The sequence below is a fragment of the Ruditapes philippinarum genome, unplaced genomic scaffold (assembly GCF_026571515.1).
Source record: "Ruditapes philippinarum isolate M1 unplaced genomic scaffold, ASM2657151v2 ctg3988_1_1_1_1, whole genome shotgun sequence".
In the NCBI taxonomy this organism is placed as follows: Eukaryota; Metazoa; Mollusca; class Bivalvia; order Venerida; family Veneridae; genus Ruditapes; species Ruditapes philippinarum.
Window position 1 is genome coordinate 54,711 of NW_026863414.1, and position 21,149 is coordinate 75,859.

The following is a 21,149-nucleotide window of genomic DNA, read 5'->3' on the forward strand; positions in this document are numbered from 1 at the left end:
ACACTATATTTTTACTGTAAATAGCATTTTCTTTACATTTGAAACTAATTACCGACATTAAATTTATATTGTAAGCTATACTTTTTTGTAAAGCTATTATTTGTGTCATATACGAAGTTTTATTCAAAGTAAAACATAACATCTATATGCCTAATATAACGTAATTTAGTCCAGTAAATTTTAGAATTGATTTTAAGAAAATAATTGAATATATGGCATCTATATGATTCTTTATCTATATAACAACGTTATATGAATTGGAAGTTCTTTATTTAAATTGCATTTAAATTTTGCGGTTTATCGTCACATATAAACAAGGTAGATAAAACGTTATCATTGAGTAAAACAGGAAGTAAATCAATCTCCTACGCAGTGATCTCCCCTTATCAGTACAGAGATTACAATTCTGCCAAGGGAGGTAATCACTGTGAGGAGTTTGGAAGTAAATATTGAAGTTTAAAATGGCGTCTAGTGGGAGTGATATTTCGTCTGACGAGATATATAATTTTAAATGTTCTCCATGTTTGGACGATAACAGACATAGAGAAGCTTCGAAATACTGTGTGGAATGTCAGGGATACTTTTGTCAACCATGTGCCGAGATGTTTCACAAATTGCCGGGATTAAAGTCTCACAAGTTTTTGGATCAGACGAATTACAAGTCGTCAAGTGTCCTTGGACAGTTGCCAGCTATACCCACTCAGATATGTAGCGTTCACGAGACAAAAATTGTGGACATGTATTGTGGAAATCATGATGAGGTTGCATGTACATCTTGCATGACACTGAACCATAGGTAATTTTTTTTTTCAATATAATTATCATTTAAGATATATTTTCAAGGACAAATTTCGTTTCGCTCGATGATCGCACCAGCGATACCTGGTTTAAAAATAGATTATATACCTCTATTGAGCTTTGCGGGCGGACTATATCACTTCATATGATTATTATCAACATTTAAGTGCCAATAATTTTATTTCTCAACTACACATTACAAATTATGCATGTTTTAACAAAAGAACATTTGGCTATGCTTACCTAAATAATTGATGGCACTTGAACATTAATCTGCGATTCAGATAACTAAATTGAAAACAAATGAGGCCGTAAACTTCATTTGTTTTCTAATGACCTCTAAAAATAAACCAGTTAAACTTTTCCAAAATGATATCATAATATCTGACATCATTATTTACTAACACAGTTACTCGCATTTCAGCTCTTGCTCTGACGTGAAGTCAATCCCGGATATTGTCGACAACGCATTTAAAATGCCAGACATCAAAAGGATGAATCAAAAATTGAAAGATTTGAAAATATTAAAGGAAAAAGTAGTTGATACCAAACGTGTCCAGAGAGAAACCTTGAAAAAGTCTAAATTAGACGCATTAACTGAAATAAGAAAGTATCGAAAAGATCTCGACGCTTTCCTAGATAACATCGAGAAAGAATCGATAAGCGAGGTTTTGGAGATATTCCAAAAGGTTGACCAGGAAATTTGCAAAGATAAAACGAAAGCAGAAAACGAAATAGACCGTCTAGAACGTTCGTTGAATGATTTGAAACAATCGGAAGGAAACAACGCCCAGCTGTTTGTTTCATTGAAAATGGCTGCTTCAAATATTTCAAAGATGGACGACGACAAAATACAAGAACAAACCAGTTCTGAGACAAGGATCACATATCATTTTAATCCTACTATACAAACATCTCTTCAAAACCTCAAAACGTTCGGATCTGCTCTTCAGCCAAGAACAGCAACATCAGTCTGGTCAGTTGAATGTATTAAAGATTTTGATATCAGTTTACAATCTGACAGAGGAACATGTTGTGTATATGGAACCTGTTTAACAACAGACGGATTCTTACTTATAAGTGATTACACCAATAAAAAACTTAAGCGTGCTGATATTCAAAATATGTCAGTTAAGGATCATTGTTTACTTCCTACTCAGCCATGTGGTGTATGTTGTACAAGTGATACTGAAGCTGTTGTCTGTTTAGACAATAATTCAGTTCAATTTGTTTCGCTGAACAGACAACTGACTCTCACACGAAGTATGAAATTTAACCACGAATGTTTTGGCATTGCTTATAAAGATCAGAAACTGTATATAACAGACAATTATATCTCAATATATATATATGATTTAACAGGCAATGTGTTACAGGTTGTAAATCAAGACAATAATGGGAGGATTATATTCTCAAATACGCGCAATATTGCTTTTAGTGATGTAGACAATAAGATGTTTGTTGCTAGTTGGACAAAAGGTATTATTTTTCTGGATGGAAAAGGGAATTACTGTCAGACTTTAACCGATCCGGAATTACAAACTGTGTCAAGTGTTTGTGCAGACGGTAAAGGAGCTTTGTTTGTGTCCGGGTTTTATTCAAATAACGTTATACAACTAGGAAGTGATGGTAAGAAACTAGGCGTGATCGTAAAATCATCCGATGGACTGCAGAGACCAGACTCTATCTGTTTTGACAATAGGAAACGTATGTTATTTATTTCCCAAAGAAATAGCAATATTGTTAAAGTTGCTTTTCTGAAATAAAGATATCAGAAAACATAAAACAATGAAAAATATATAGAGTGTTATCATAAAAGTAATACCAAATTCGACAAACACTCAATTAATATATATTGTTCAGAAATTAACTTTACCCTCTCTCCATCACTAGGATACTAGGAACTTGGTAGAAAAAAGCAGTTAAGATAAAAAAAAATCATTATATATCAATTAATGCGATTAATCTCTCTCAACAGCCAACTGACCCTCGCACGAAATATGAGGTTTAGCATTATTGTTTTGGCATTCCTTATAAGGATCTGAAACATGAAGTTATGATATAAATAACACACAAATCATGATTTATGTCATTACTGAACACATTCTTAGCCGCGTTAGGTACCTCAATATAAATTTACATGTACAAGGTATTTTTTAATAGATTATAGATGCTAAAACTTATTAATTATAAATAGATGAACTGCTTGTTGTTGCATCTTTTCTCTTTTTAAACCAAAAGCAAAAGTGCAACCACATTAGGGCGCTTACAAGTATATTGTGATTTTGCAAGTACTTTAAGTGAAACTGAATAACTCTTACAACATGTTGTTAATACTGGTACTGGTACTGCATTACTGCTTTAAAAAGCTTTACTGCTATTGCATTACCAGGCAGTACTTTGGTTTTGATTAAAAGTCATCAGTCTTTTCTCTTTGTGTAAACAAGAACAAGATAAAGGCACCATAAAAGTTATTTACTTTGGTATAAGTTGAACAGAGGTGTGATGGTGTGAAAGGTAACAAAAAACGTGTGTTTTAAATGAAAGATGATCATTGTATTACAATTAACTGGTTACTAAACAATAAGATAATTATGACATGAATATATGTTGTAAATATTGTTTGTAAAAGATATGTCAAAACATTAAAGTTGTAAAGAACTTAAAGTCAATATTAATTCCATTTTTTCTGAATAATATTTACATTTCTTTTTTAAAATTTGAAGTGTACAAATGTGAGATGGAAATACTTGTTTCAAAATATATCATTAAAATATGTAAATATATATAATATGTTATTTTTGTTTGACATTGTGCAATTATTCAAACTATTATGAATATATAAAAGTACTGGTACTGATACTTAATAATTTCCTAAAAAGATGTAATCTAGTACTGGTACTGGTAATGGTACAGGTACTAGCAGTTTAGTACTACACCCTTAATACTGATCCAGCTCTGCACGTGATGGCTTAATGTATTTAATAGGAACATGTTAAAGATTTACTGGATTCATTATATGGTTAGATAAATAATTCAGATTTATTGAAAATTATACCTTGGTAGTTGGTAAGACAAACTTAATACGTGTGATACGAGCATGTATTGCACGTTAAATAATAACAATATAAAACCATAAAATTACTTTTGTTTATGTGCTAATAACATCTAAAATGACAACACTCAGACGTTAACATTTCACTTCAATGTTACTGTAGACATTAATTCAAAGTACTACATTGAACAACGTGTTCTACAAAGTTGTTAAATTGTTATAGAATTAGGGCGAGGTTCCTCGTAGCTTAAAGTAGATTCTTAATTGCAAATTCAAATATATTCTTTGTTAAATATTCTCCAATCATTTAATTAAGACCACCCTGTCGTGTAAGTACATGTAAATGCCTTTCGAATGACTAAATGCTCACGGAAGAAAGCAGGTTTTGTTATTCTCAAATCTGAATGTATTATAATTAATCTTAAAATTTTATTGATCTCGGTATAGATTTTCTTAAAGTCATTCTTTCTTTTTGTTTTATATTGTTTGTAGCTCAAGTGCCTACATTAATAAAGTCAGACCGCTGTACTTCATGACAGTAAAAGTTTTGAAGGAAAATGTATGAGTGGAATAACAAAAATACCTTTTCATATGGGGAAGTTCATCTTTCTCTCATTATGGGTACTTTCATACTATCACTAATTCAAACAGTCAATATAAATATCTCTAAACAGTGATTGTTAGCTCTAGGAAGCAAACTGTACATTTGTGATCATTTAACAAAGAAGCAGAAGTTTAGTAACAAAATGTTAAATATATCATTCCTCGTCATACATTACATATCTAACTATGGTATCAATGTTATTTTTGCTTGTTTAGAATTCTTCATTTTCTCTGAGTACATATGCATAAAAACATCGTAGGGTCTATCTATAAAAAGTATGAACTATATCTAGGCAAAAGGAACATCTCTGTATAGAAAGCTTTTATTTTTTCACATCATGGAACGTTTATATTGAAAAAGAATAAAAAAATAGTATTTCAATTTTTGAAATTACGTTGAGGTTAGTCAATTTTTAGATTGAAATATTGTACATCAAAATGTATCAATCAAATGAAATGCCTTTAGTAACATTTGCCTCTTTTTATTGAATCGGAGTGACTAAAGACAGAACGCGACACTTTAGCATGTGAAATTAGAAATTAGCATGTGAAAAGATACTCATATTTTAGATTAGATTTCAATAGTTTGAGCTATTTTCTTGTACACATGACGTCGAAGTTTACCATCAAAGTCCGTTTTTGATAATTACGTCTCTGCGTATCCTTAGCAACTTTTTACGGGTACATTTACGCCACCGACTAAAATAAATCGATGTATGATGCAATTAAATAATACTGAAGTAAACTTAGAAGACTTTATGTCTGAAATACAAGAATTGCAATAAACCGATCAAACGATTTGATACATTAGTACAATATGATTATATAATTACAAAACATAGACCAGAAGAAAATTTGGAAACATATATTTTTACATTTATTTCAAAGGAAAATAGACTTTCGTACATCTATTAAGACTTTGATATTTTCTTGAATGTCAAGTCAATATTACATTGATAATCTTGATCTCCATAAATAATGATTGTGATGAAAAATGAAATAATTATTACTATTTATCTTCTATTGTTTCGATTGATACCACATGCCTGTTGTAATGATATATAAGATAGATAGGCTCTCCTTACATACGCCTTAGTCCTTAATCAGCACATATCAGTCATTCAGATCGAGAAGTGTCGCAGAAAAAAAGTATTTACAAACAACTGTTGCCAAAAAATGTTCGGAGATATCTATATCTATATTTACCTGCTGGCAAACATGTCTATGTTGTGTTTTAATTAGTATTGCACTGTAATTTGATGTATATGGCTGACAACTTGTAAGTAAGCACGTTCAAAAACATAATATTCATCTAATTTAAGTGATTTATATCCACCACATATTCCTACAAGGTTCCAATACTAAGAGTTTCATTGAAGAATATAGCAAATCTATTAATTTCATCTCGTACTGTTGGATCTAGTGTCACAAAGTTAAGATATCCATGTTCCTCCGTTACTAAATGGGACATCTTTACAGTTTTACCTAACTTCTCTAGTCTTGATTTTAATAAAAATCCGTCGTCTCTTAGAACGTCAAATTCAGCGTTAAAGATATAAGTTGGTGGTAAACGCTTTAAATCTTCGTCGGAAGCCATAAGAGGTGCAAAGTATGAATCTGTTATTTTGTTGATGATCTCCTCTGGAACCTTTGAGCGCATGTTAGCACTTTGTGTTGAAATAACACTTTCATTTTTAGCATCAGTTTGAATAAATGGTGGCAGAATGTCTTTACTAACGTATTGGGCATATTTTGATTCTCTTAATTCATCTGTTATATGACGGTTTTCATACAGTAGATCGTAGTAATCTAAGTTGCCAAACGCATGAAGAAGAGCGTACATAATAATCAAACGTTTGGTAAGAAATCCTGGACCATGCTCATATTTCTGGTAGCATGGAAGGTTGAAATCAAAGAACTGGAGTGCTGGGTAGTCCAGCGACATGAACTTCAAACTCGGCAAATCTTGTTCCTTGGAAAGTTTAAGCGCTGCAGCCATGGCAAGATTCCCCCCAGCACTGTCACCTAAACAAAAAGAGTTTTTATTAAATAAAATCCTTCAGTTTTTAAAGTATCTATTGAAACATTTTAAAGATTATATTTGTTTACTTTTGCAAACACCTTTAAAGTTCTGGAAAGGGGAGAGAGGACAAAAACAAACAAAACAACAACATAAAAACATGACAATTGCATATACGATGTTTTTAATTTGACGTTGGACTCTAATCGTTCAAATGTGCCGGGTTCAGAAGAGATAAATTATAGTTAATTTATAACGGTCTATTTTATCTAGTTCAGTCTGCCATGCTGTAAGTAGATAGCGCTTAGTATGCAAATTAGCACATGTTTCGACTTCTACTGAATTTGTCTGCCAGAATGAGGTATCGGTGAAGACTTTCCGAGAAGTGTTTACTTTCCCTTATTGAAACTCGATTGTCAATTGTATTTAAGCATTATATTTCTTATATTCGTAGAAATAACTATTTACATATGTTGGACTTAAATATAAAAAAAAACTGAATGATATGTATCAACAAGAATAGTATGGCATATTATAGCTACCAAATTGAAATTACCTTTCACGCCTATGCGATTTTTATCCACGCCGTATTTCTCTGCATTTCTGAGGAAATACTTTGACGCTGTTATGCAATCCTCCAAAGGTGCAGGGTAGAGATTTTCAGGAGCAAGTCTGTATCTTAAAGAAAGAGTACGCAGCTGTATCACGAAACAAGCTATACACTATGTAGTTATATGGTATCAGCAAATACAGGGTACAACTGTGAACGTTTAAAGGGAATGTCGCTGATCACCAGAAGGTATATTAATGTCTTGAAATTGGCGTCATATCCTTACAAGCTCGTAGCATGATAACAGTTTCGTATCATATTCGTAAAATATAGAGATTTAAGAAATAAAGTTTAACTTCAACTTTTCATTTTATAGTTCTCAATATCTCTTGTTAATTAAAATCTTTGGTTCCAAAGATATATTGCGCAATGTTCATACATACAGTGTTACTCTAAAGCCCGCGTGGCTCGGTCTAGGTAATAAGTTAACGTGGTTCTTTGCCAATTTCATTTAATGCATGTACACTTTGCTTAAAGCCATTTGTCCCTTACTGGTAAATCAAATTGTTAATGATGATAACATATTGTAGTAGCTTTCTGCAAATGTATATTTGTTTCATAAAGACAGATAGCAAAACATGTTAGTTAAATACGTATCAACCGAAAACATTTGTTGCATATAAAAATACTAAAATACTTTTGCGAAGAATGAACTGTTTATTACATGTACATGTATCTATTTGATATAAAAAGCATATCATATAATAAAACTTACTTTACTGAAACAAGAACACTCTGTGTTTGTTCAACAACTTCCTTGCAAAACGGGGCATATAGTTCTAAAAATAGGAATAAAATTCATTCAACCGAATTCATATATTTTTGAGCATTTAATGCTGTGTTTAAAAAGAAACATACATAACATGATACCCATATTAAAAGAAATAAAAGAGTAAAAATTTCCCTTTATTATTGCCATTCAATGTGATATTTTTCTATTTAACACGCGTAGCTTTGTTTATAATTCCGATGGCTATATTGTTGAGTTAGCAACAGAAAAGAAAAGAACAACATTTTTGTCAACTTCATAGAAAAATTGACGGAGGAGAAAGTTATTGAAAGTATAAAGTTAACATATCTCCCATTCACAATCGATCGAGTTATATTTGACAAAATAAATAATAATAAAAAAACATAATTGTGTTTCAACTCTTACTGTATTATTTTTAAGATCAGAATCATTTGTTACCTACCGTTAGTTTACGGAGGGAAATTGACAGGGTTATTTTTTGCAGCCAATACTAATAAGAATTAACAGATATTAGCACTAAGATCAACATGGTTAAGCGATACGCATATAATCCCAATCCTTTCAAAATGAAATAAAAATCCTTTCACATTCACTGATTTCTGCATAATTATTAAGACGAACAGTAGGTCTGGAGAAGTTTCCATTTGATAGATTGTTGTCTGTTTCAGTTTAAAATACAAAAAAATGAAATAAATAAAAAGAAATTCCCTATGCATCTGGTCAATTTTACAGAACAATTTTATTTATAATTTTATACATATTTGATATTTACTTGGTGAAAGATGCACCCATCCACCACCATGATAATGAAGAATGCCGGGACGCAATCCATCTGATTTTCCCACAGGCTTAAATATCATTACTTCTACACCATCCATGGTAGTTGTATATACCTGTAATAATGTCAATTTATCATAGATTTTACATCAGTCCCGATATTTTACATATTGACATACATGTTTAATGAAAATACCTACTGTATATTAAAACTTTATATTTATTATCAAACGATAAAGCACAAAAGCAATAGCATATAGTTAGTTAAATACACAATTCTTGGTTAGCACAATCGACTCCCTTGCTGTGCAACGATTACAAATTGTTGCTGTAAGAATCTAAGTAAACAGTTCTCACTGTACCTGGACAACGAGCAAGTCGTTGGAGTACAAAACTATACGTTTGATATTTAAATGAAAGTAAATTACATTTTCTTCATTCACTGGTTGTATTCAAAAGAGAATATAAGATTTGTTGAGGTACATACGGTAGCATAGAGGGATATCTGACATATTTTATCTACCACGTGCGTACGCGATAGCTACTACGTGAGCACGCGATAGTTACTATGTGCGCACGCGAAAGCTACTACGTGCGTACATGAGAGATACTACGTGCGCACGAGATAGTCCCTGCATTGGTCAATTATTACTTGCGCATGTAATAGCTATCGCGTGCGCAAGTACATGTAACAGCTTGTACGTGCGCACGTAGTAGTTATCGCATACGCATGTGGTTGCTATCGTGTGCGTACGATATAGCTATTGCGTGCACACGTAGCAGCTATCGCGTGCGCACGTGGTAGATATAATATTTGACGGTCCCTTTATGCCACCGTCGGTATATTACATGTATATGCATATCATTTTACTCTGAGATCAATTTAGCTTTACGTTCATTTGCCACCAAACACTGATGCTGGTAGTAAGCATACTTACTTACACATATCTTAATAAGTGATTAAAATAGATAAATATCAAATCCTGATCGTAAGTTATCTATATGTTGTATGTACAATAACTTTAACATCCATGTACAGTTGATTTAACGGATTAAATTATGTACATGTAGCGCCAGCGATGAAAGTACAGTATTTAAAAGTATTATCACTCTTTCTTGCATATCAGACAGGCGTTTCCGTTAGTTTTACCCATGCCGGAAATTTTCATCTGGCATGGGGGGTTCCAGATGAGTCGCGTGCTGTACAATGGCACGATAAAGATGACGTCATTTTACCGTTATGAATGATTTTGTAATTCATACGCTGTTGAATGAAAGTAGTTACGGTTGTAATGATATAAATTTTCATTGAAAATAAAGATAAAGAATTTAAAATATAATGGAATATGGTAGAATATGCAAGAAAAAATATCTGACATATGTTTGCGGTTCGGATCGGAATATCCGTCCCTCGGTCACCCGCCCATGGGCGGTAACTCGGCAAGCCTCGTTACCGCCCAATGGGCGGATCACCTCGGGACGGATATTCCGATCCGAACCGCAAAATATGACAGATATTATTAATCATTTTTATAAACTAACATATTTTCAACAAGATAAAGTGCTTTTAATTTTATGATAATTTTTGTAAATTGTATTTATTATGAAAACCGTGTCGTATTATATATAATGAAACACTACCTCTACATTCTCAGATGGCTTGTCGAACACAGCAGAAACTCCGAGCAAAGTTCTAGTGATGTTAACCGGTGAAAATCCAAAGAATCTTCCAAACGAACTCTGAATAAGTCAAATAAAGTATACTTTAACTTCCTAATTCTTAAGTAAAATTCTGTAAAAGTATTTTCAGTTTACCTTATGCAACTTAAAAAAATATCATAGTGTAAATGAAAAAAACTAATGTGGTAATAAAATAAACACAATGTCACAATATATAATTTTTAATTTGTTACTTCAGAGTTAATGTGCACAAGAACACGATTCTGTTTGGTCGTGCGCAGTAATATATCTCTAATGTGCTAAATCTCGTCAGTATATGTTTGGGAAGTCATTTCCTAAAACATAAGAATATTTGCTATCCTTATGAAATAAGTAGCTAACATTCCGTACGTAAATTATTACACCTTGTGACGTGAACAAAATTCTTTACATTGTACTGAATGTTTGTTTTATAACATAAGAAGAACCCATCAAATTAACGAAATTTTCTTAGGTCGTTTTTTAACCATTAACATACTACAAGGAACTTAAAGTAACATCCTTTTGGTTGGTTGTTTGTTTGGTTAAACGCCGATTTTAAAACGTTTTCTGTCACTTCTCTGTGGCCGGTCCTTGAATCTAACCAGCTTTTGTTGATAACTTACTGGATAATACAGAATTCTATTGGAATAGTACAAAGCTGTCAACTCTATATTAGACGAGGCTCCCGCCGAATCTGATATAAGTTTATAGGTTTTAAAGCTGCGTACGAGTCCAATCGAATCATTATTGTTCTTAACACATAAATTTTTTCAACATTTTTACAGAGCTGTACAAAACGGAATTGAAATAGAATTTTAGGAGTTATGAGGATAGATTGAAGTACGATATGCATTTGATATAGATATATTAGAGTCTGGAAATGGAAACGAGGCTTAATTGATCAGATTGGACGTCACGTGGTTCAAACGCTAAAATCTCATTGGTTAATTCTTAGAAGGTGTGAAATAAATCATTACACATACCGCAGCTTGCATAAACTTGAAGCTCAAACCAACAAACGTTTTCAAACCATGATTACTGGCTGTTTCCGGAAAGACTGGACGTACATAATATGCTATTACGGCGACCAATATACCGACTACAATCAAAGACTTCAAAACTCCCATTCTTTCGTGTATAAACGCCCAATCCTCCTTGAATTCCTTCAATAGTATATTATTTTACAATTCGGTGAAATATATTTTAAAAATGCATAGTAGTATTTAAAAAGGAGAAATAAATTTGGTTTAATTTCATGGCGCAATTACAGAATTAAGGTCATATTGTGCTTGGGTAAGAAAAGATGATTTGGACTAACCTCGGGTGTTACCAACTTAACGCAACGCCAGAGGTCAAAACCACCCCACCTGCTTAAGCTAAATAATACAGTCTCCAGTAAGACTGAATGATGTACATGTATATAAACTTAGTAAACATAACATTGTAAAGGCTAAGAAAAAAATTGTATGCTTTACTAAGACGGTTGTGGTTTTCTTCAGGATCAAACAAACTAGTAATAATCATAATAATAATACTGACGAAATTGAGTACAGTGCACAGAGCAAAAAGATTTGCTATTTTATTTGATTAAAGTTATGAAATTCGCGCATTTTGTATGCCACTCAAACAATTCTAAGTATTATTCATACTTAAAATCTTTCCCTGAACTTTCAATGGACTTCTCCATCTTTCATTTTTGGAACCGCCCATTATATATTTTTTTTTTAATTCAGCCGATATGAAGGTTGGCCTAACTCTATAAGCTAACTTCTTCAGGTTTCATCAGGGTAACTTGGCGGTGAACATGTATTTGTTTTTGCCAATATATTATTTATAAAGACTTGATTTGGTAAAGGTTTAAATTAAAACAGACTACGTACAGGCTTCACAATTAAAAAAGCAACAACAAAGCATTAAACTATGATTGGAATTAATGATGGATGGAACTAATGAATGATGGCGATTAAAGAACTTCTCTGAGTGTGTTATCCTTTAATGTACGTCCATGTGCTTATACACATAAACGTAATATATATCAGGATATATCACTGTATCAAATAGTCCTTATATGACTTTAGTTATTCTTTAAAATTCGCTTATTCCATATCATTGTGTAACATTGGTCACCTTACATATCACAAAAACTGGTAGCAGACATATCCGTACCTGATATTAGCTCTTTATCGTTTTGTCCTAATTTTATAATGGTATGAGCAAAATCGGTTTTTAATCCATGGCAGTTTTCGAATGAAATATTTACAAGTTAAAGATTTGATAAACAGTCTACCCCTTATTTCACGGTTATACACAAATGAACTATCGTTTATCCTACATTTGCTATGTCAATGTGCAATTCTTTGTTTACTTTGATAACATATCTATCAATCGAAAAGGCCAACATTGCCGAGTGTGTAAAGTGTATACATATATATATGTTTAAATCCTGAAAAGGACATGTCAAACTTTTTTTAAAGGAAAGAAGAAGTCGTGTTTGCTTACGAAACGTGGCACGTACCCAGCCGCCTAAAGAAAGAAAGAAAGAAAGAAAGAAAGAAAGAAAGAAAGAAAGAAAGAAAGAAAGAAAAAGAAAGAAAGAAAGAAAGAAAGAAAGAAAGAAAAAGAAAGAAAGAAAGAAAGAAAGAAAGAAAAACAGCTACAAAAAACAAAACTCTGTGTGAGGTTCTGGTCGGCGTAAAGTGATCGCCATATAACCATGCGACATTGCCAAATAAATCACTTTATATAGTTAAAAGTACTTAGTTTTAAAACCGAAACATTATAAGGTGGAAAAAATAAAAGAGAAATAAAAAATAACACAAGAGAAAGAAGCGTTAAAGAAACCTAGAAAAGAAGAAATCGATTATATTGTGGATTCATTCAGATAGTTCTACGTTTTAAATTATAGCGAACAAATGATGATCAAATCCTCACCACTTCGCAACTTCTCGGCCCTTTTCTGAATTGTTCCAGCTGAACTGCATGCTCTCTGGTTAATTTTATTAACCTGTCAATTGCATACTGACTTTACGGTCAATGCACACAATATATAAACAAGGGGGAGAATCACGCCGTTCGTAACCCAAACAAACAAGATGGCGGATGCAGCCAAAAAGTAAGGTTATCCCTTTTTTCTCTGAAATTCGTGATGTTCTAATGTAAAGGTACATATACAACCTTCTACAGGCAATTTTTCCTGGCACGGCAGGATGTTATTTCGATGATGTTTCGTCCCGTACTGTCATCTGAAATGCGCGTCACGCAGATTTCGAAGCGAGAGAAATTTCTACCGGTTTACCGGGTAACTGTAAAGGCTTTTTCTCTCAGAATTCACTGTTTCTTTTACATTATATGTATGATTAACTGAAACCACTGACTTAAAAAAAGGTTGTGTAATATGGTTGTCAAGTAAGTCATCATGCCAATTATCCTGGCGTGATTTCACTGCTGTTAAATATTAATATCGGGGCATTTTCCGGAAAATGATAAACGTATGGCGCACAAAATTTCATGATAACGTAACGGCGGCCATTTTACTACTTGGTGGAATTTTCCAATTTTGTCCAATCAGCTGATAAGAAGATTACTGTTTATTGTAGGAATGATAAGATATCTGAAAAAAAATGTTTGGTCAAGGTCCAGAAATATATTAATTGAAACAATGCTGTATACCATTCGGATAAATAAATATCTTTCTAGCAAAGTGTGCATAATAGATATCCGTTGTTTAATATACCAATTAGAAACACACGTGTATTGGTTTTGAGAATATCTTTGTAAATAAAAGATGCAAGAGATGGGAAAGAAAAGCCTCCACTTTCAGGAAACATTTGTGTAGTGTTGTTCTTTACATTAAATTTCGCCAGTGTTTGTGCGATAATTAATGGTCTTAATCTCCTAATTGGAAAGAAGAAACGTATTCAGCAGAGCCAAAAATGTTAAAAAGGTACGGACGGCTTGATATATTTTCTTTTCCAAATCATTCCTAACAAATTTCTGATAAGGAAATCTTAATATTTGAACCCGTCAACATTTAAAAAAACGAAAATTTGATTGCGACTAGGCTTACACCCCAGATGAGATGAGCCTGTGTTTATTCAATATGGTCGCTCATGTGAAAGAAAAATACATAACAGAGAAAAAATGAATGAATGTAGGTTCTATAATGAGTTTATTGAACGAGTTAGAAATAATTTTATGCCAAAAACTTTATTGAATTTGGTAAATAAAAAAAATTATGTTTATTAGACGGGCGGTTAAATATTGAAACGCTACCATTTAGCGTGACGTTGTGCCACTATGGCGTCAGATATAATTACGCGACATAGCCTCACAGTTTTTTTATTATAGTAGACAGTAGAACATTTTATTTTATTCCATTTGGCTTTAAAGCCGATGAGGACATAAAACATGCATAATAACGAACAGTTCATATAAACATGTAACCCTTTCCCTCATGAGCATATTGTGAAAAATGGCCGTTTTCATTGAAAAGCCTCCTGTTACAAGTTCAAGAGTGCTATGAAACTTTGAAAAATGTTTCAATAACTAATCAAGAACTTGGCACACATGTTTGACTGGACCATTGCCTTTGTAACGACATGCTCAGTCTAAAAATTTCCTGTTACCAATGGCAACATGGAGCATCTTCAAAATTGCCATAAATAACTCATATTTTGCCTTGAGTTTTTTTCATCAAAATTTTTATTTCAAAGTGCTGCAACTTCTCAAGGGATTGAAACTGAGTCAAAGGCTTTTCAGCGTTGGTTACACGTTTACCTAATGATCGACCTGGGGTCATTTTTAGCCTCTCGCAAGTCCAAAAATTTTCTTGGCGATGAGGGGACTACTGCCCCTCTTCAAACCCCCCAAACAGAAGGGGCACATCCCCCTTCTGGCAACCCCCTGATGTATCTTTTGGATGGAGGGGGCGCCCGAAAAAAAGTGCTCACTTTTTTTAGCAACGTTTCTCAAACGAAAACATGTTTTTGGGGTCCAAAAAAAAGGACATTTTTCACTGAGGCCTAAAAGGGGTCGAACGTGTGTTGTTTCGCGTATATATGAGGTAAAGGGGTAAATACCAGCCGAAATTTTTCTGAATGAGTTACATAATGAACATTTTTCAAAAAATTGAATCTTTAAACCATAACTTATAGGTCTCTTGTATTTACACATACATACACACGTATACATGTTACATACATACAAAAAGCATACATTATATGAACTATTAATGCAAAATTGTTGTATATATAAATCGATTTTTAACACAAGAAACGCAATTACCGTTGTTTTTTTTCCATGTGCTTTAATGACTGTCATTATATTTATGAAAGAACGATTTTAAAAAATTATTACGCTACTCTTAAACTATTGTTTACGAAGTTATATGTAAGTGTTCATCCGTGTTTTTCTTTTTCGACGGGGGCGATAGCGACCGGAGAATATTTTCTTATTTCTGTAGAACAGCTACGGATGAAAAACAAACATACTTAGTGTCAGCTTTTATTTGGCTTCATTAGTATTAACTTTATTTCATCACTATAACCTGTCCATTTGCACAAACGCGGTTCTATGAAGTACTATGAAAATAAAAAGGCTGCTATGAACGGAAACTTTGATATATCGTCGGCTTTTGTTCTTCTATTCTATGAAAATTTACACATTTTTTTAAAAATACAACGCTTTCATTGGACGACAAATAAAGCTTGACACTGATATTATTTATTTCAGTTTCTTAATTTGGTTCTACATATCCACTTATGTCTTGTAAACATAAACTTTTCTATTATAAAGAAAATCAATTAATCAGAAAAAAATGCGCCGTACGTTATCATTGATATTTTGTGCGCCGTACGTTATCATTTCCGGAAAAATGCCCGATATTAATATTTACAGCAGTAAATCTAGCCAGAATCGGCAATGAATGCTTACTTGACAACATATAAACAACTTTTTTAAGTCAGTGGTTTCAGTTAATATACATATATGTAAAAGAAACAGTGAATTTGAGAGAAAAAGCCGTACGTTACCACGGTCAAACCGGTGGAAAATTCTCTCGCTTCGAATCTTGTGACGCGCATTTCAGATGAAGTACGGGACGAAACATCATGAAATAACATCCTGTGTGGCTAGGAAAATTGTGTAGAAGGTTGTTTATATGTACTTTAACATCAGAACATCACGAATTTCAGAGAAAAAAGGGAAAAACCTACTTTTTGGCTGCATCCGCCATCTTCTTTGTTTGGGTAACGAACGGCGTGATTCTCCCCCTTGATAAATGTTCGAATGATTTTCGGAAAGTTCCGTTAGATGTACACAGTAAGTTGTGATTTAATCTAATTTGTATCTATTAAAGGCCCATTATGCCTTAGAAATGCTTCAATTTTATTTTTCAAAAGCTATTTATATTTGATGTACTTTTATAGTTTCCAAAAAAGTTAATAATTGGCTAAATATCCTTTTCTTATCTTGCTTTTTGGCATTTAGTATAGCGATTAAATATCTTGTTCGGAAGTCAAAATACTACTTACTTTGTTTACATTTTGCTACTTTTATGACAAATTGTTTCACATTTATCGCTACTTTCTTCAGTTAACAAACACCTAACATGCTTTAAAACCACAAACAAATGTTTGACCTTTCTAGAGGATTTAAAATTTATTTGTTTCTGAGGCATAATGTGTCTTTAAGTAATTATACTGAGCAGGGTAAACTACGGTTTTATAGTTTCTATGTGTTTCACGTGATGTAAGATCGAGACCGCGTAGGTCATGTTTTCCTTACTCATATTTTCAACATTATTGAAGCCATTATTGTTTGTTCTTTATATTGTTCGTTTTGTTAATTTGTTTTGTACTTATTATTCTAAAGTCTATACTCCTTAACATGATTGACGAATTAGTATTTAAAATTAGAATTCATTCTACTTAAAACACAGAGCTATAATTCTTTAAATATAGAGGAAGCTATGACGCCATACGCTTAAAATCTGTATCAAGGATTTATAATCACGAAAGACCACATTTTTGCGAGATTTTCTGAGACCACATTTGACAAGAGAACTTTTATCTATATCTATATGCGTGCGCAGTTATTTTTGTGGCAGAATGTAGAATAAGATTTCAAGCTTCTCATTTTATTTCAATATCAGAAATCATTTTCGTTGCAAACAATACGTACTGTATGAGATCTGTTATAATTATAGCAAACCTTACATTTGGACTGTGAAGATGGATTTCGTAAGCATGTGGTCTATTAGAAAGTATCATGAATAAATGAATATTTCAAATGAACAAAAATTAACAAAAAAGTTTCACTCTTTCCTAGTTACTGTAGCACAAAAGAGCTGAAAATTGTTTCCTTGAACTTTCAGCGTTATTCATGCTTGCTGATGAATGGATGTCGATGATATCATTAAAAAGAGGCGAACGGCTGATGACGTTACTCAAGTCTTGACGACACTCAAACGTAATTAAATAACCTATAACTTCAACAAAAAGCATTTTGGAATATTTATTGACGCAATGTTGATGTTTACGAATCATATAATAAAAGGATTTATTATCATGAGAAAATACAAGTTTTTGTCACTTTAAAAAGAAAATGCCGCATCTAATCGGAAGTGTGGTTATTTTCAGTCAAAATTCACTTGAAATAAAGCTTGCATAGGGCCAGAAATTTGTCAGCATGCTCCTTTGGATGTTGACTATGAATGCATAACATTAATTGACTCAATCACAGTTGGGATATGTTAAAATTAGAAGAATACTTACGTCAGTCAATTGAAAAGTTACACTACCTTAATGTTTATGTTTTGGTCATATCTGCAATAGCGCAGTCGGTTGAGTGATTACCTCATATATTAGAAGTTTACGGTTCGATCCATACTTTGGCAATTGTTTTTAGACCCATTCTTTCTTTATTTTTGAAGCATGTTTTAATGAAAAGGACTTGCAAAAAAGTCTAAACGGATATGGAACAACTTAGAAACACAGTTTTATTTGTTTTGTATTCGATTTTATGGCATTGAAATGACATGCAGTACGCCTCCAGATTCATGCTTATTTTCATAAAAATTTGGAAATGTGTTCAAAAATATTATTTAGTGAAATAACCAAATTAGTAGCAAAGACAAACGCGGTACAGATCTTACAACAGGTGGGACATTTTGAAGTTATAATTAAACCGGCAGTTTACCCTATCGCGCTATAACGGTTAGTATAGTTATTTCATAGAAACGAATTAAATTTAATCAAATCTTACTGAGTACATCTCATGAAGTTTACGGAGCATTTATCGATGATTAATATAATGTGTGCATTGACTTTGTAATCAGTATGCAATCAACAGGTTAATACAATCAAACAGTACAATTGCAACTGCGTAACAAATGGAAGTTTTCGTTAACAATTGTTTCTTAAAGGTCACTGAAATAAAAAAAAACTATTTATATCAGGGGAAGTGACATATCCATGCCCCACAGCGTATACCAACATGACCAACTTTAACTATATCTTACTTTTATCATGTATCGAATCTGTCATTTTTCGTTTTGAATAGCATAGGAATTATAATTATTAAAACTTAATTGAATACATGTAGCTGTGGGCGAAATTCAACATAATTACAATTAAATAAAATTATATAAAATCGTGATCGATATTCATCATTGAACTTGATTGTTATTGTAAGTATTAGTATGTTACAGGTAGCTGTTTGAAAAAAAATACTGTACATATATTTATTTAGAAAGGCAGCGTGATTTGTTTTTACGGAAAAAAGGACATGTCAAAATGTCATTACCTACCAATTGGATGAAAAACAGGTATTGTGTCATTTTAACTTTACTTAACGTTCAATGCGTCACTTAAGATATCACAATTTAATCGCTTGCTGTCATAAGATATTTGGGTATTTCACGACAACCTTTAATTAGATTGTTGTTTTAGTTTTATTTATACTGGGCGCCGGTAAACCCATATGTCCCAGACTATCGGCCTCTGTTACGATTGCTGGTCGTAGAGCCTGCAACGGAGAACTTAATTCGCCTGCAACGTCGTCGATCGTAGAGCCGCGACGGAGGTCTTTTCATGCTGTCGTTCGTCGTAGACCTTCTCTAGGACCCAATTCCTCGCTTCTTGAACAATGGTTGACAATAGAGGAAAGGCACCTCTTCCTGGAGCAGCAGCTCTCTTAAGGGCCACACCCTTCGCCGTTGGTTAGGTCACACCAGCTAAGTGACCTAACTAGGTCACCCATCTGGTGTGACCTATGCCTTCCGAGCGACGTGCACGCCGCGAAGGGAAGTCGGAAGACTTCTTTAATTAGAAGAGCATACCCGCCGCATTTATAGTACTAGGCGTTTGTCAACAAGATGGTTACAGATATAATATCTTATTATTGATTGATTAATTTTTTGCGGGAGGGTGGAATTGAAGTTTAAAAAAAATCATTTTCACGTGTTTAACATTATAGTACTATTATCTAAAATAATAACGGATAATGGTGAAGAATATGTTGTTTCCTACTTAAAATATGCGTAAACTCGTACTGGGATCCTATATATTTATCTGACAATCAGTTTACCAGACAAAAGCTATTCCTACCGAATAGCGCTTTATTTTTTGCTTTGATTAAAAAATCATACCGACTGAATCGTACACACACTTTCTATTTCAAAGTATATAACAACAAAACCACTCTCAGGTAAATATTGTTGATTCATTTCTTTATCTACTAACATGTCATTTTGTTTACTAGTTATTTCATGACCTGGTCATGCGGGGAAATAATTTGTTCTGCACAGGCCCGAATAAGGAGGCCCTTAATGGGTTATTTTAGATAGGTTTTACTTTTAATTCTTCTCAACGTAACGTTGAGGAGACAATCGTAACATATTTTAATGATAAAAAGTAATTTGAAATTAAGTCCAAACAGTATCTCGTTGTTGTCTTTAACAAAGAAATGCAAATTAAAAAAAAAAACATATAAAGAAACGGGTCACGCACATGGGAGGAATCTCTACATGAAATTTCAATAAAATAGATTTTATGGCTTTTGAAACATGCTACACGGTGACCAAAAGGAAACTGTATGGCAAAGAACAGAATTCCATTTGAATATCAAAATGTTTCATACGTTTAAGGACCATGAAGAATCAAAACGTTAATTGAGTTAATAGTGATAATTTCAAGTACACCTTATATATAGGCCTATTCGTAACAGGCATGGCTGCCGTGTCTTTTTCTAGTGACATACTTGACTTACCGACGAAAATCGAGTCTTTGAAAAATGGAAATGTGACTTTGAAAACTTATACAATGGTGAAAATGTCAGTGATTTTGACGAAGAGTTTTTCAGTCAGAAAAAAAATCATAAACAATTAATCGAGTTAGACATGTTGGACCCTTTATACACGCCCAATACACAACTGAATGGAAATATTACAATTCAAGAACTTTCTAGCATAGTAATGCAAGCGAAATCAAGATCTGCATCCGGTTATGATATGATCCCGTACGCTGTAATTAAATTTCCTAGCATAATAGCGGTCTTGCAGCAATTATTTCAACTAATTATGGATACTGGAATTATACCTTCACCCTGGAGAAAATCAATAATCTGTCCAATTTTGAAAGACTCAAATACTGACGCACGATTACCTATGAATTATAGAGGGGTCAGTCTACTATCATGCATTAGCAAGTTATATAGTGCATTCATTAACAAAATAATTACGGTTTATTTGAACGAACACGATATTTTAGCCGACGAACAGAATGGATTTAGAGCAGATCGCTCATGTGAGGATCACATCTTTACATTAGATAGCATT

At 32.9% G+C, this 21,149-nt stretch overlaps 2 protein-coding genes across 2 annotated transcripts; one reads left to right on the top strand and one right to left on the bottom strand.

Annotated features, from left to right (window-relative positions):
- Positions 1 to 444: 444 nt before the first annotated feature.
- Positions 445 to 3,543, top strand: LOC132722064 (uncharacterized). The gene is made up of 2 exons (XM_060706486.1): positions 445 to 796; positions 1,223 to 3,543. Exons 1-2 carry the CDS (start codon positions 462 to 464, stop codon positions 2,562 to 2,564), a joined length of 1,677 nt encoding a protein of 558 aa, XP_060562469.1. The 5' UTR covers positions 445 to 461; the 3' UTR covers positions 2,565 to 3,543.
- A 922-nt stretch (positions 3,544 to 4,465) lies between these two features.
- On the bottom strand, positions 4,466 to 12,639 carry LOC132722065 (carboxylesterase NlhH-like). The gene is made up of 7 exons (XM_060706488.1): positions 12,482 to 12,639; positions 11,299 to 11,478; positions 10,256 to 10,354; positions 8,610 to 8,730; positions 7,802 to 7,865; positions 7,033 to 7,154; positions 4,466 to 6,481 (listed from the first exon to the last, which is right to left on the bottom strand). The coding sequence occupies exons 2-7, from the start codon at positions 11,440 to 11,442 to the stop codon at positions 5,802 to 5,804; spliced, it is 1,230 nt and encodes a 409-aa protein (XP_060562471.1). The 5' UTR covers positions 11,443 to 11,478; positions 12,482 to 12,639; the 3' UTR covers positions 4,466 to 5,801.
- Between the last annotated feature and the right edge of the window lie 8,510 nt (positions 12,640 to 21,149).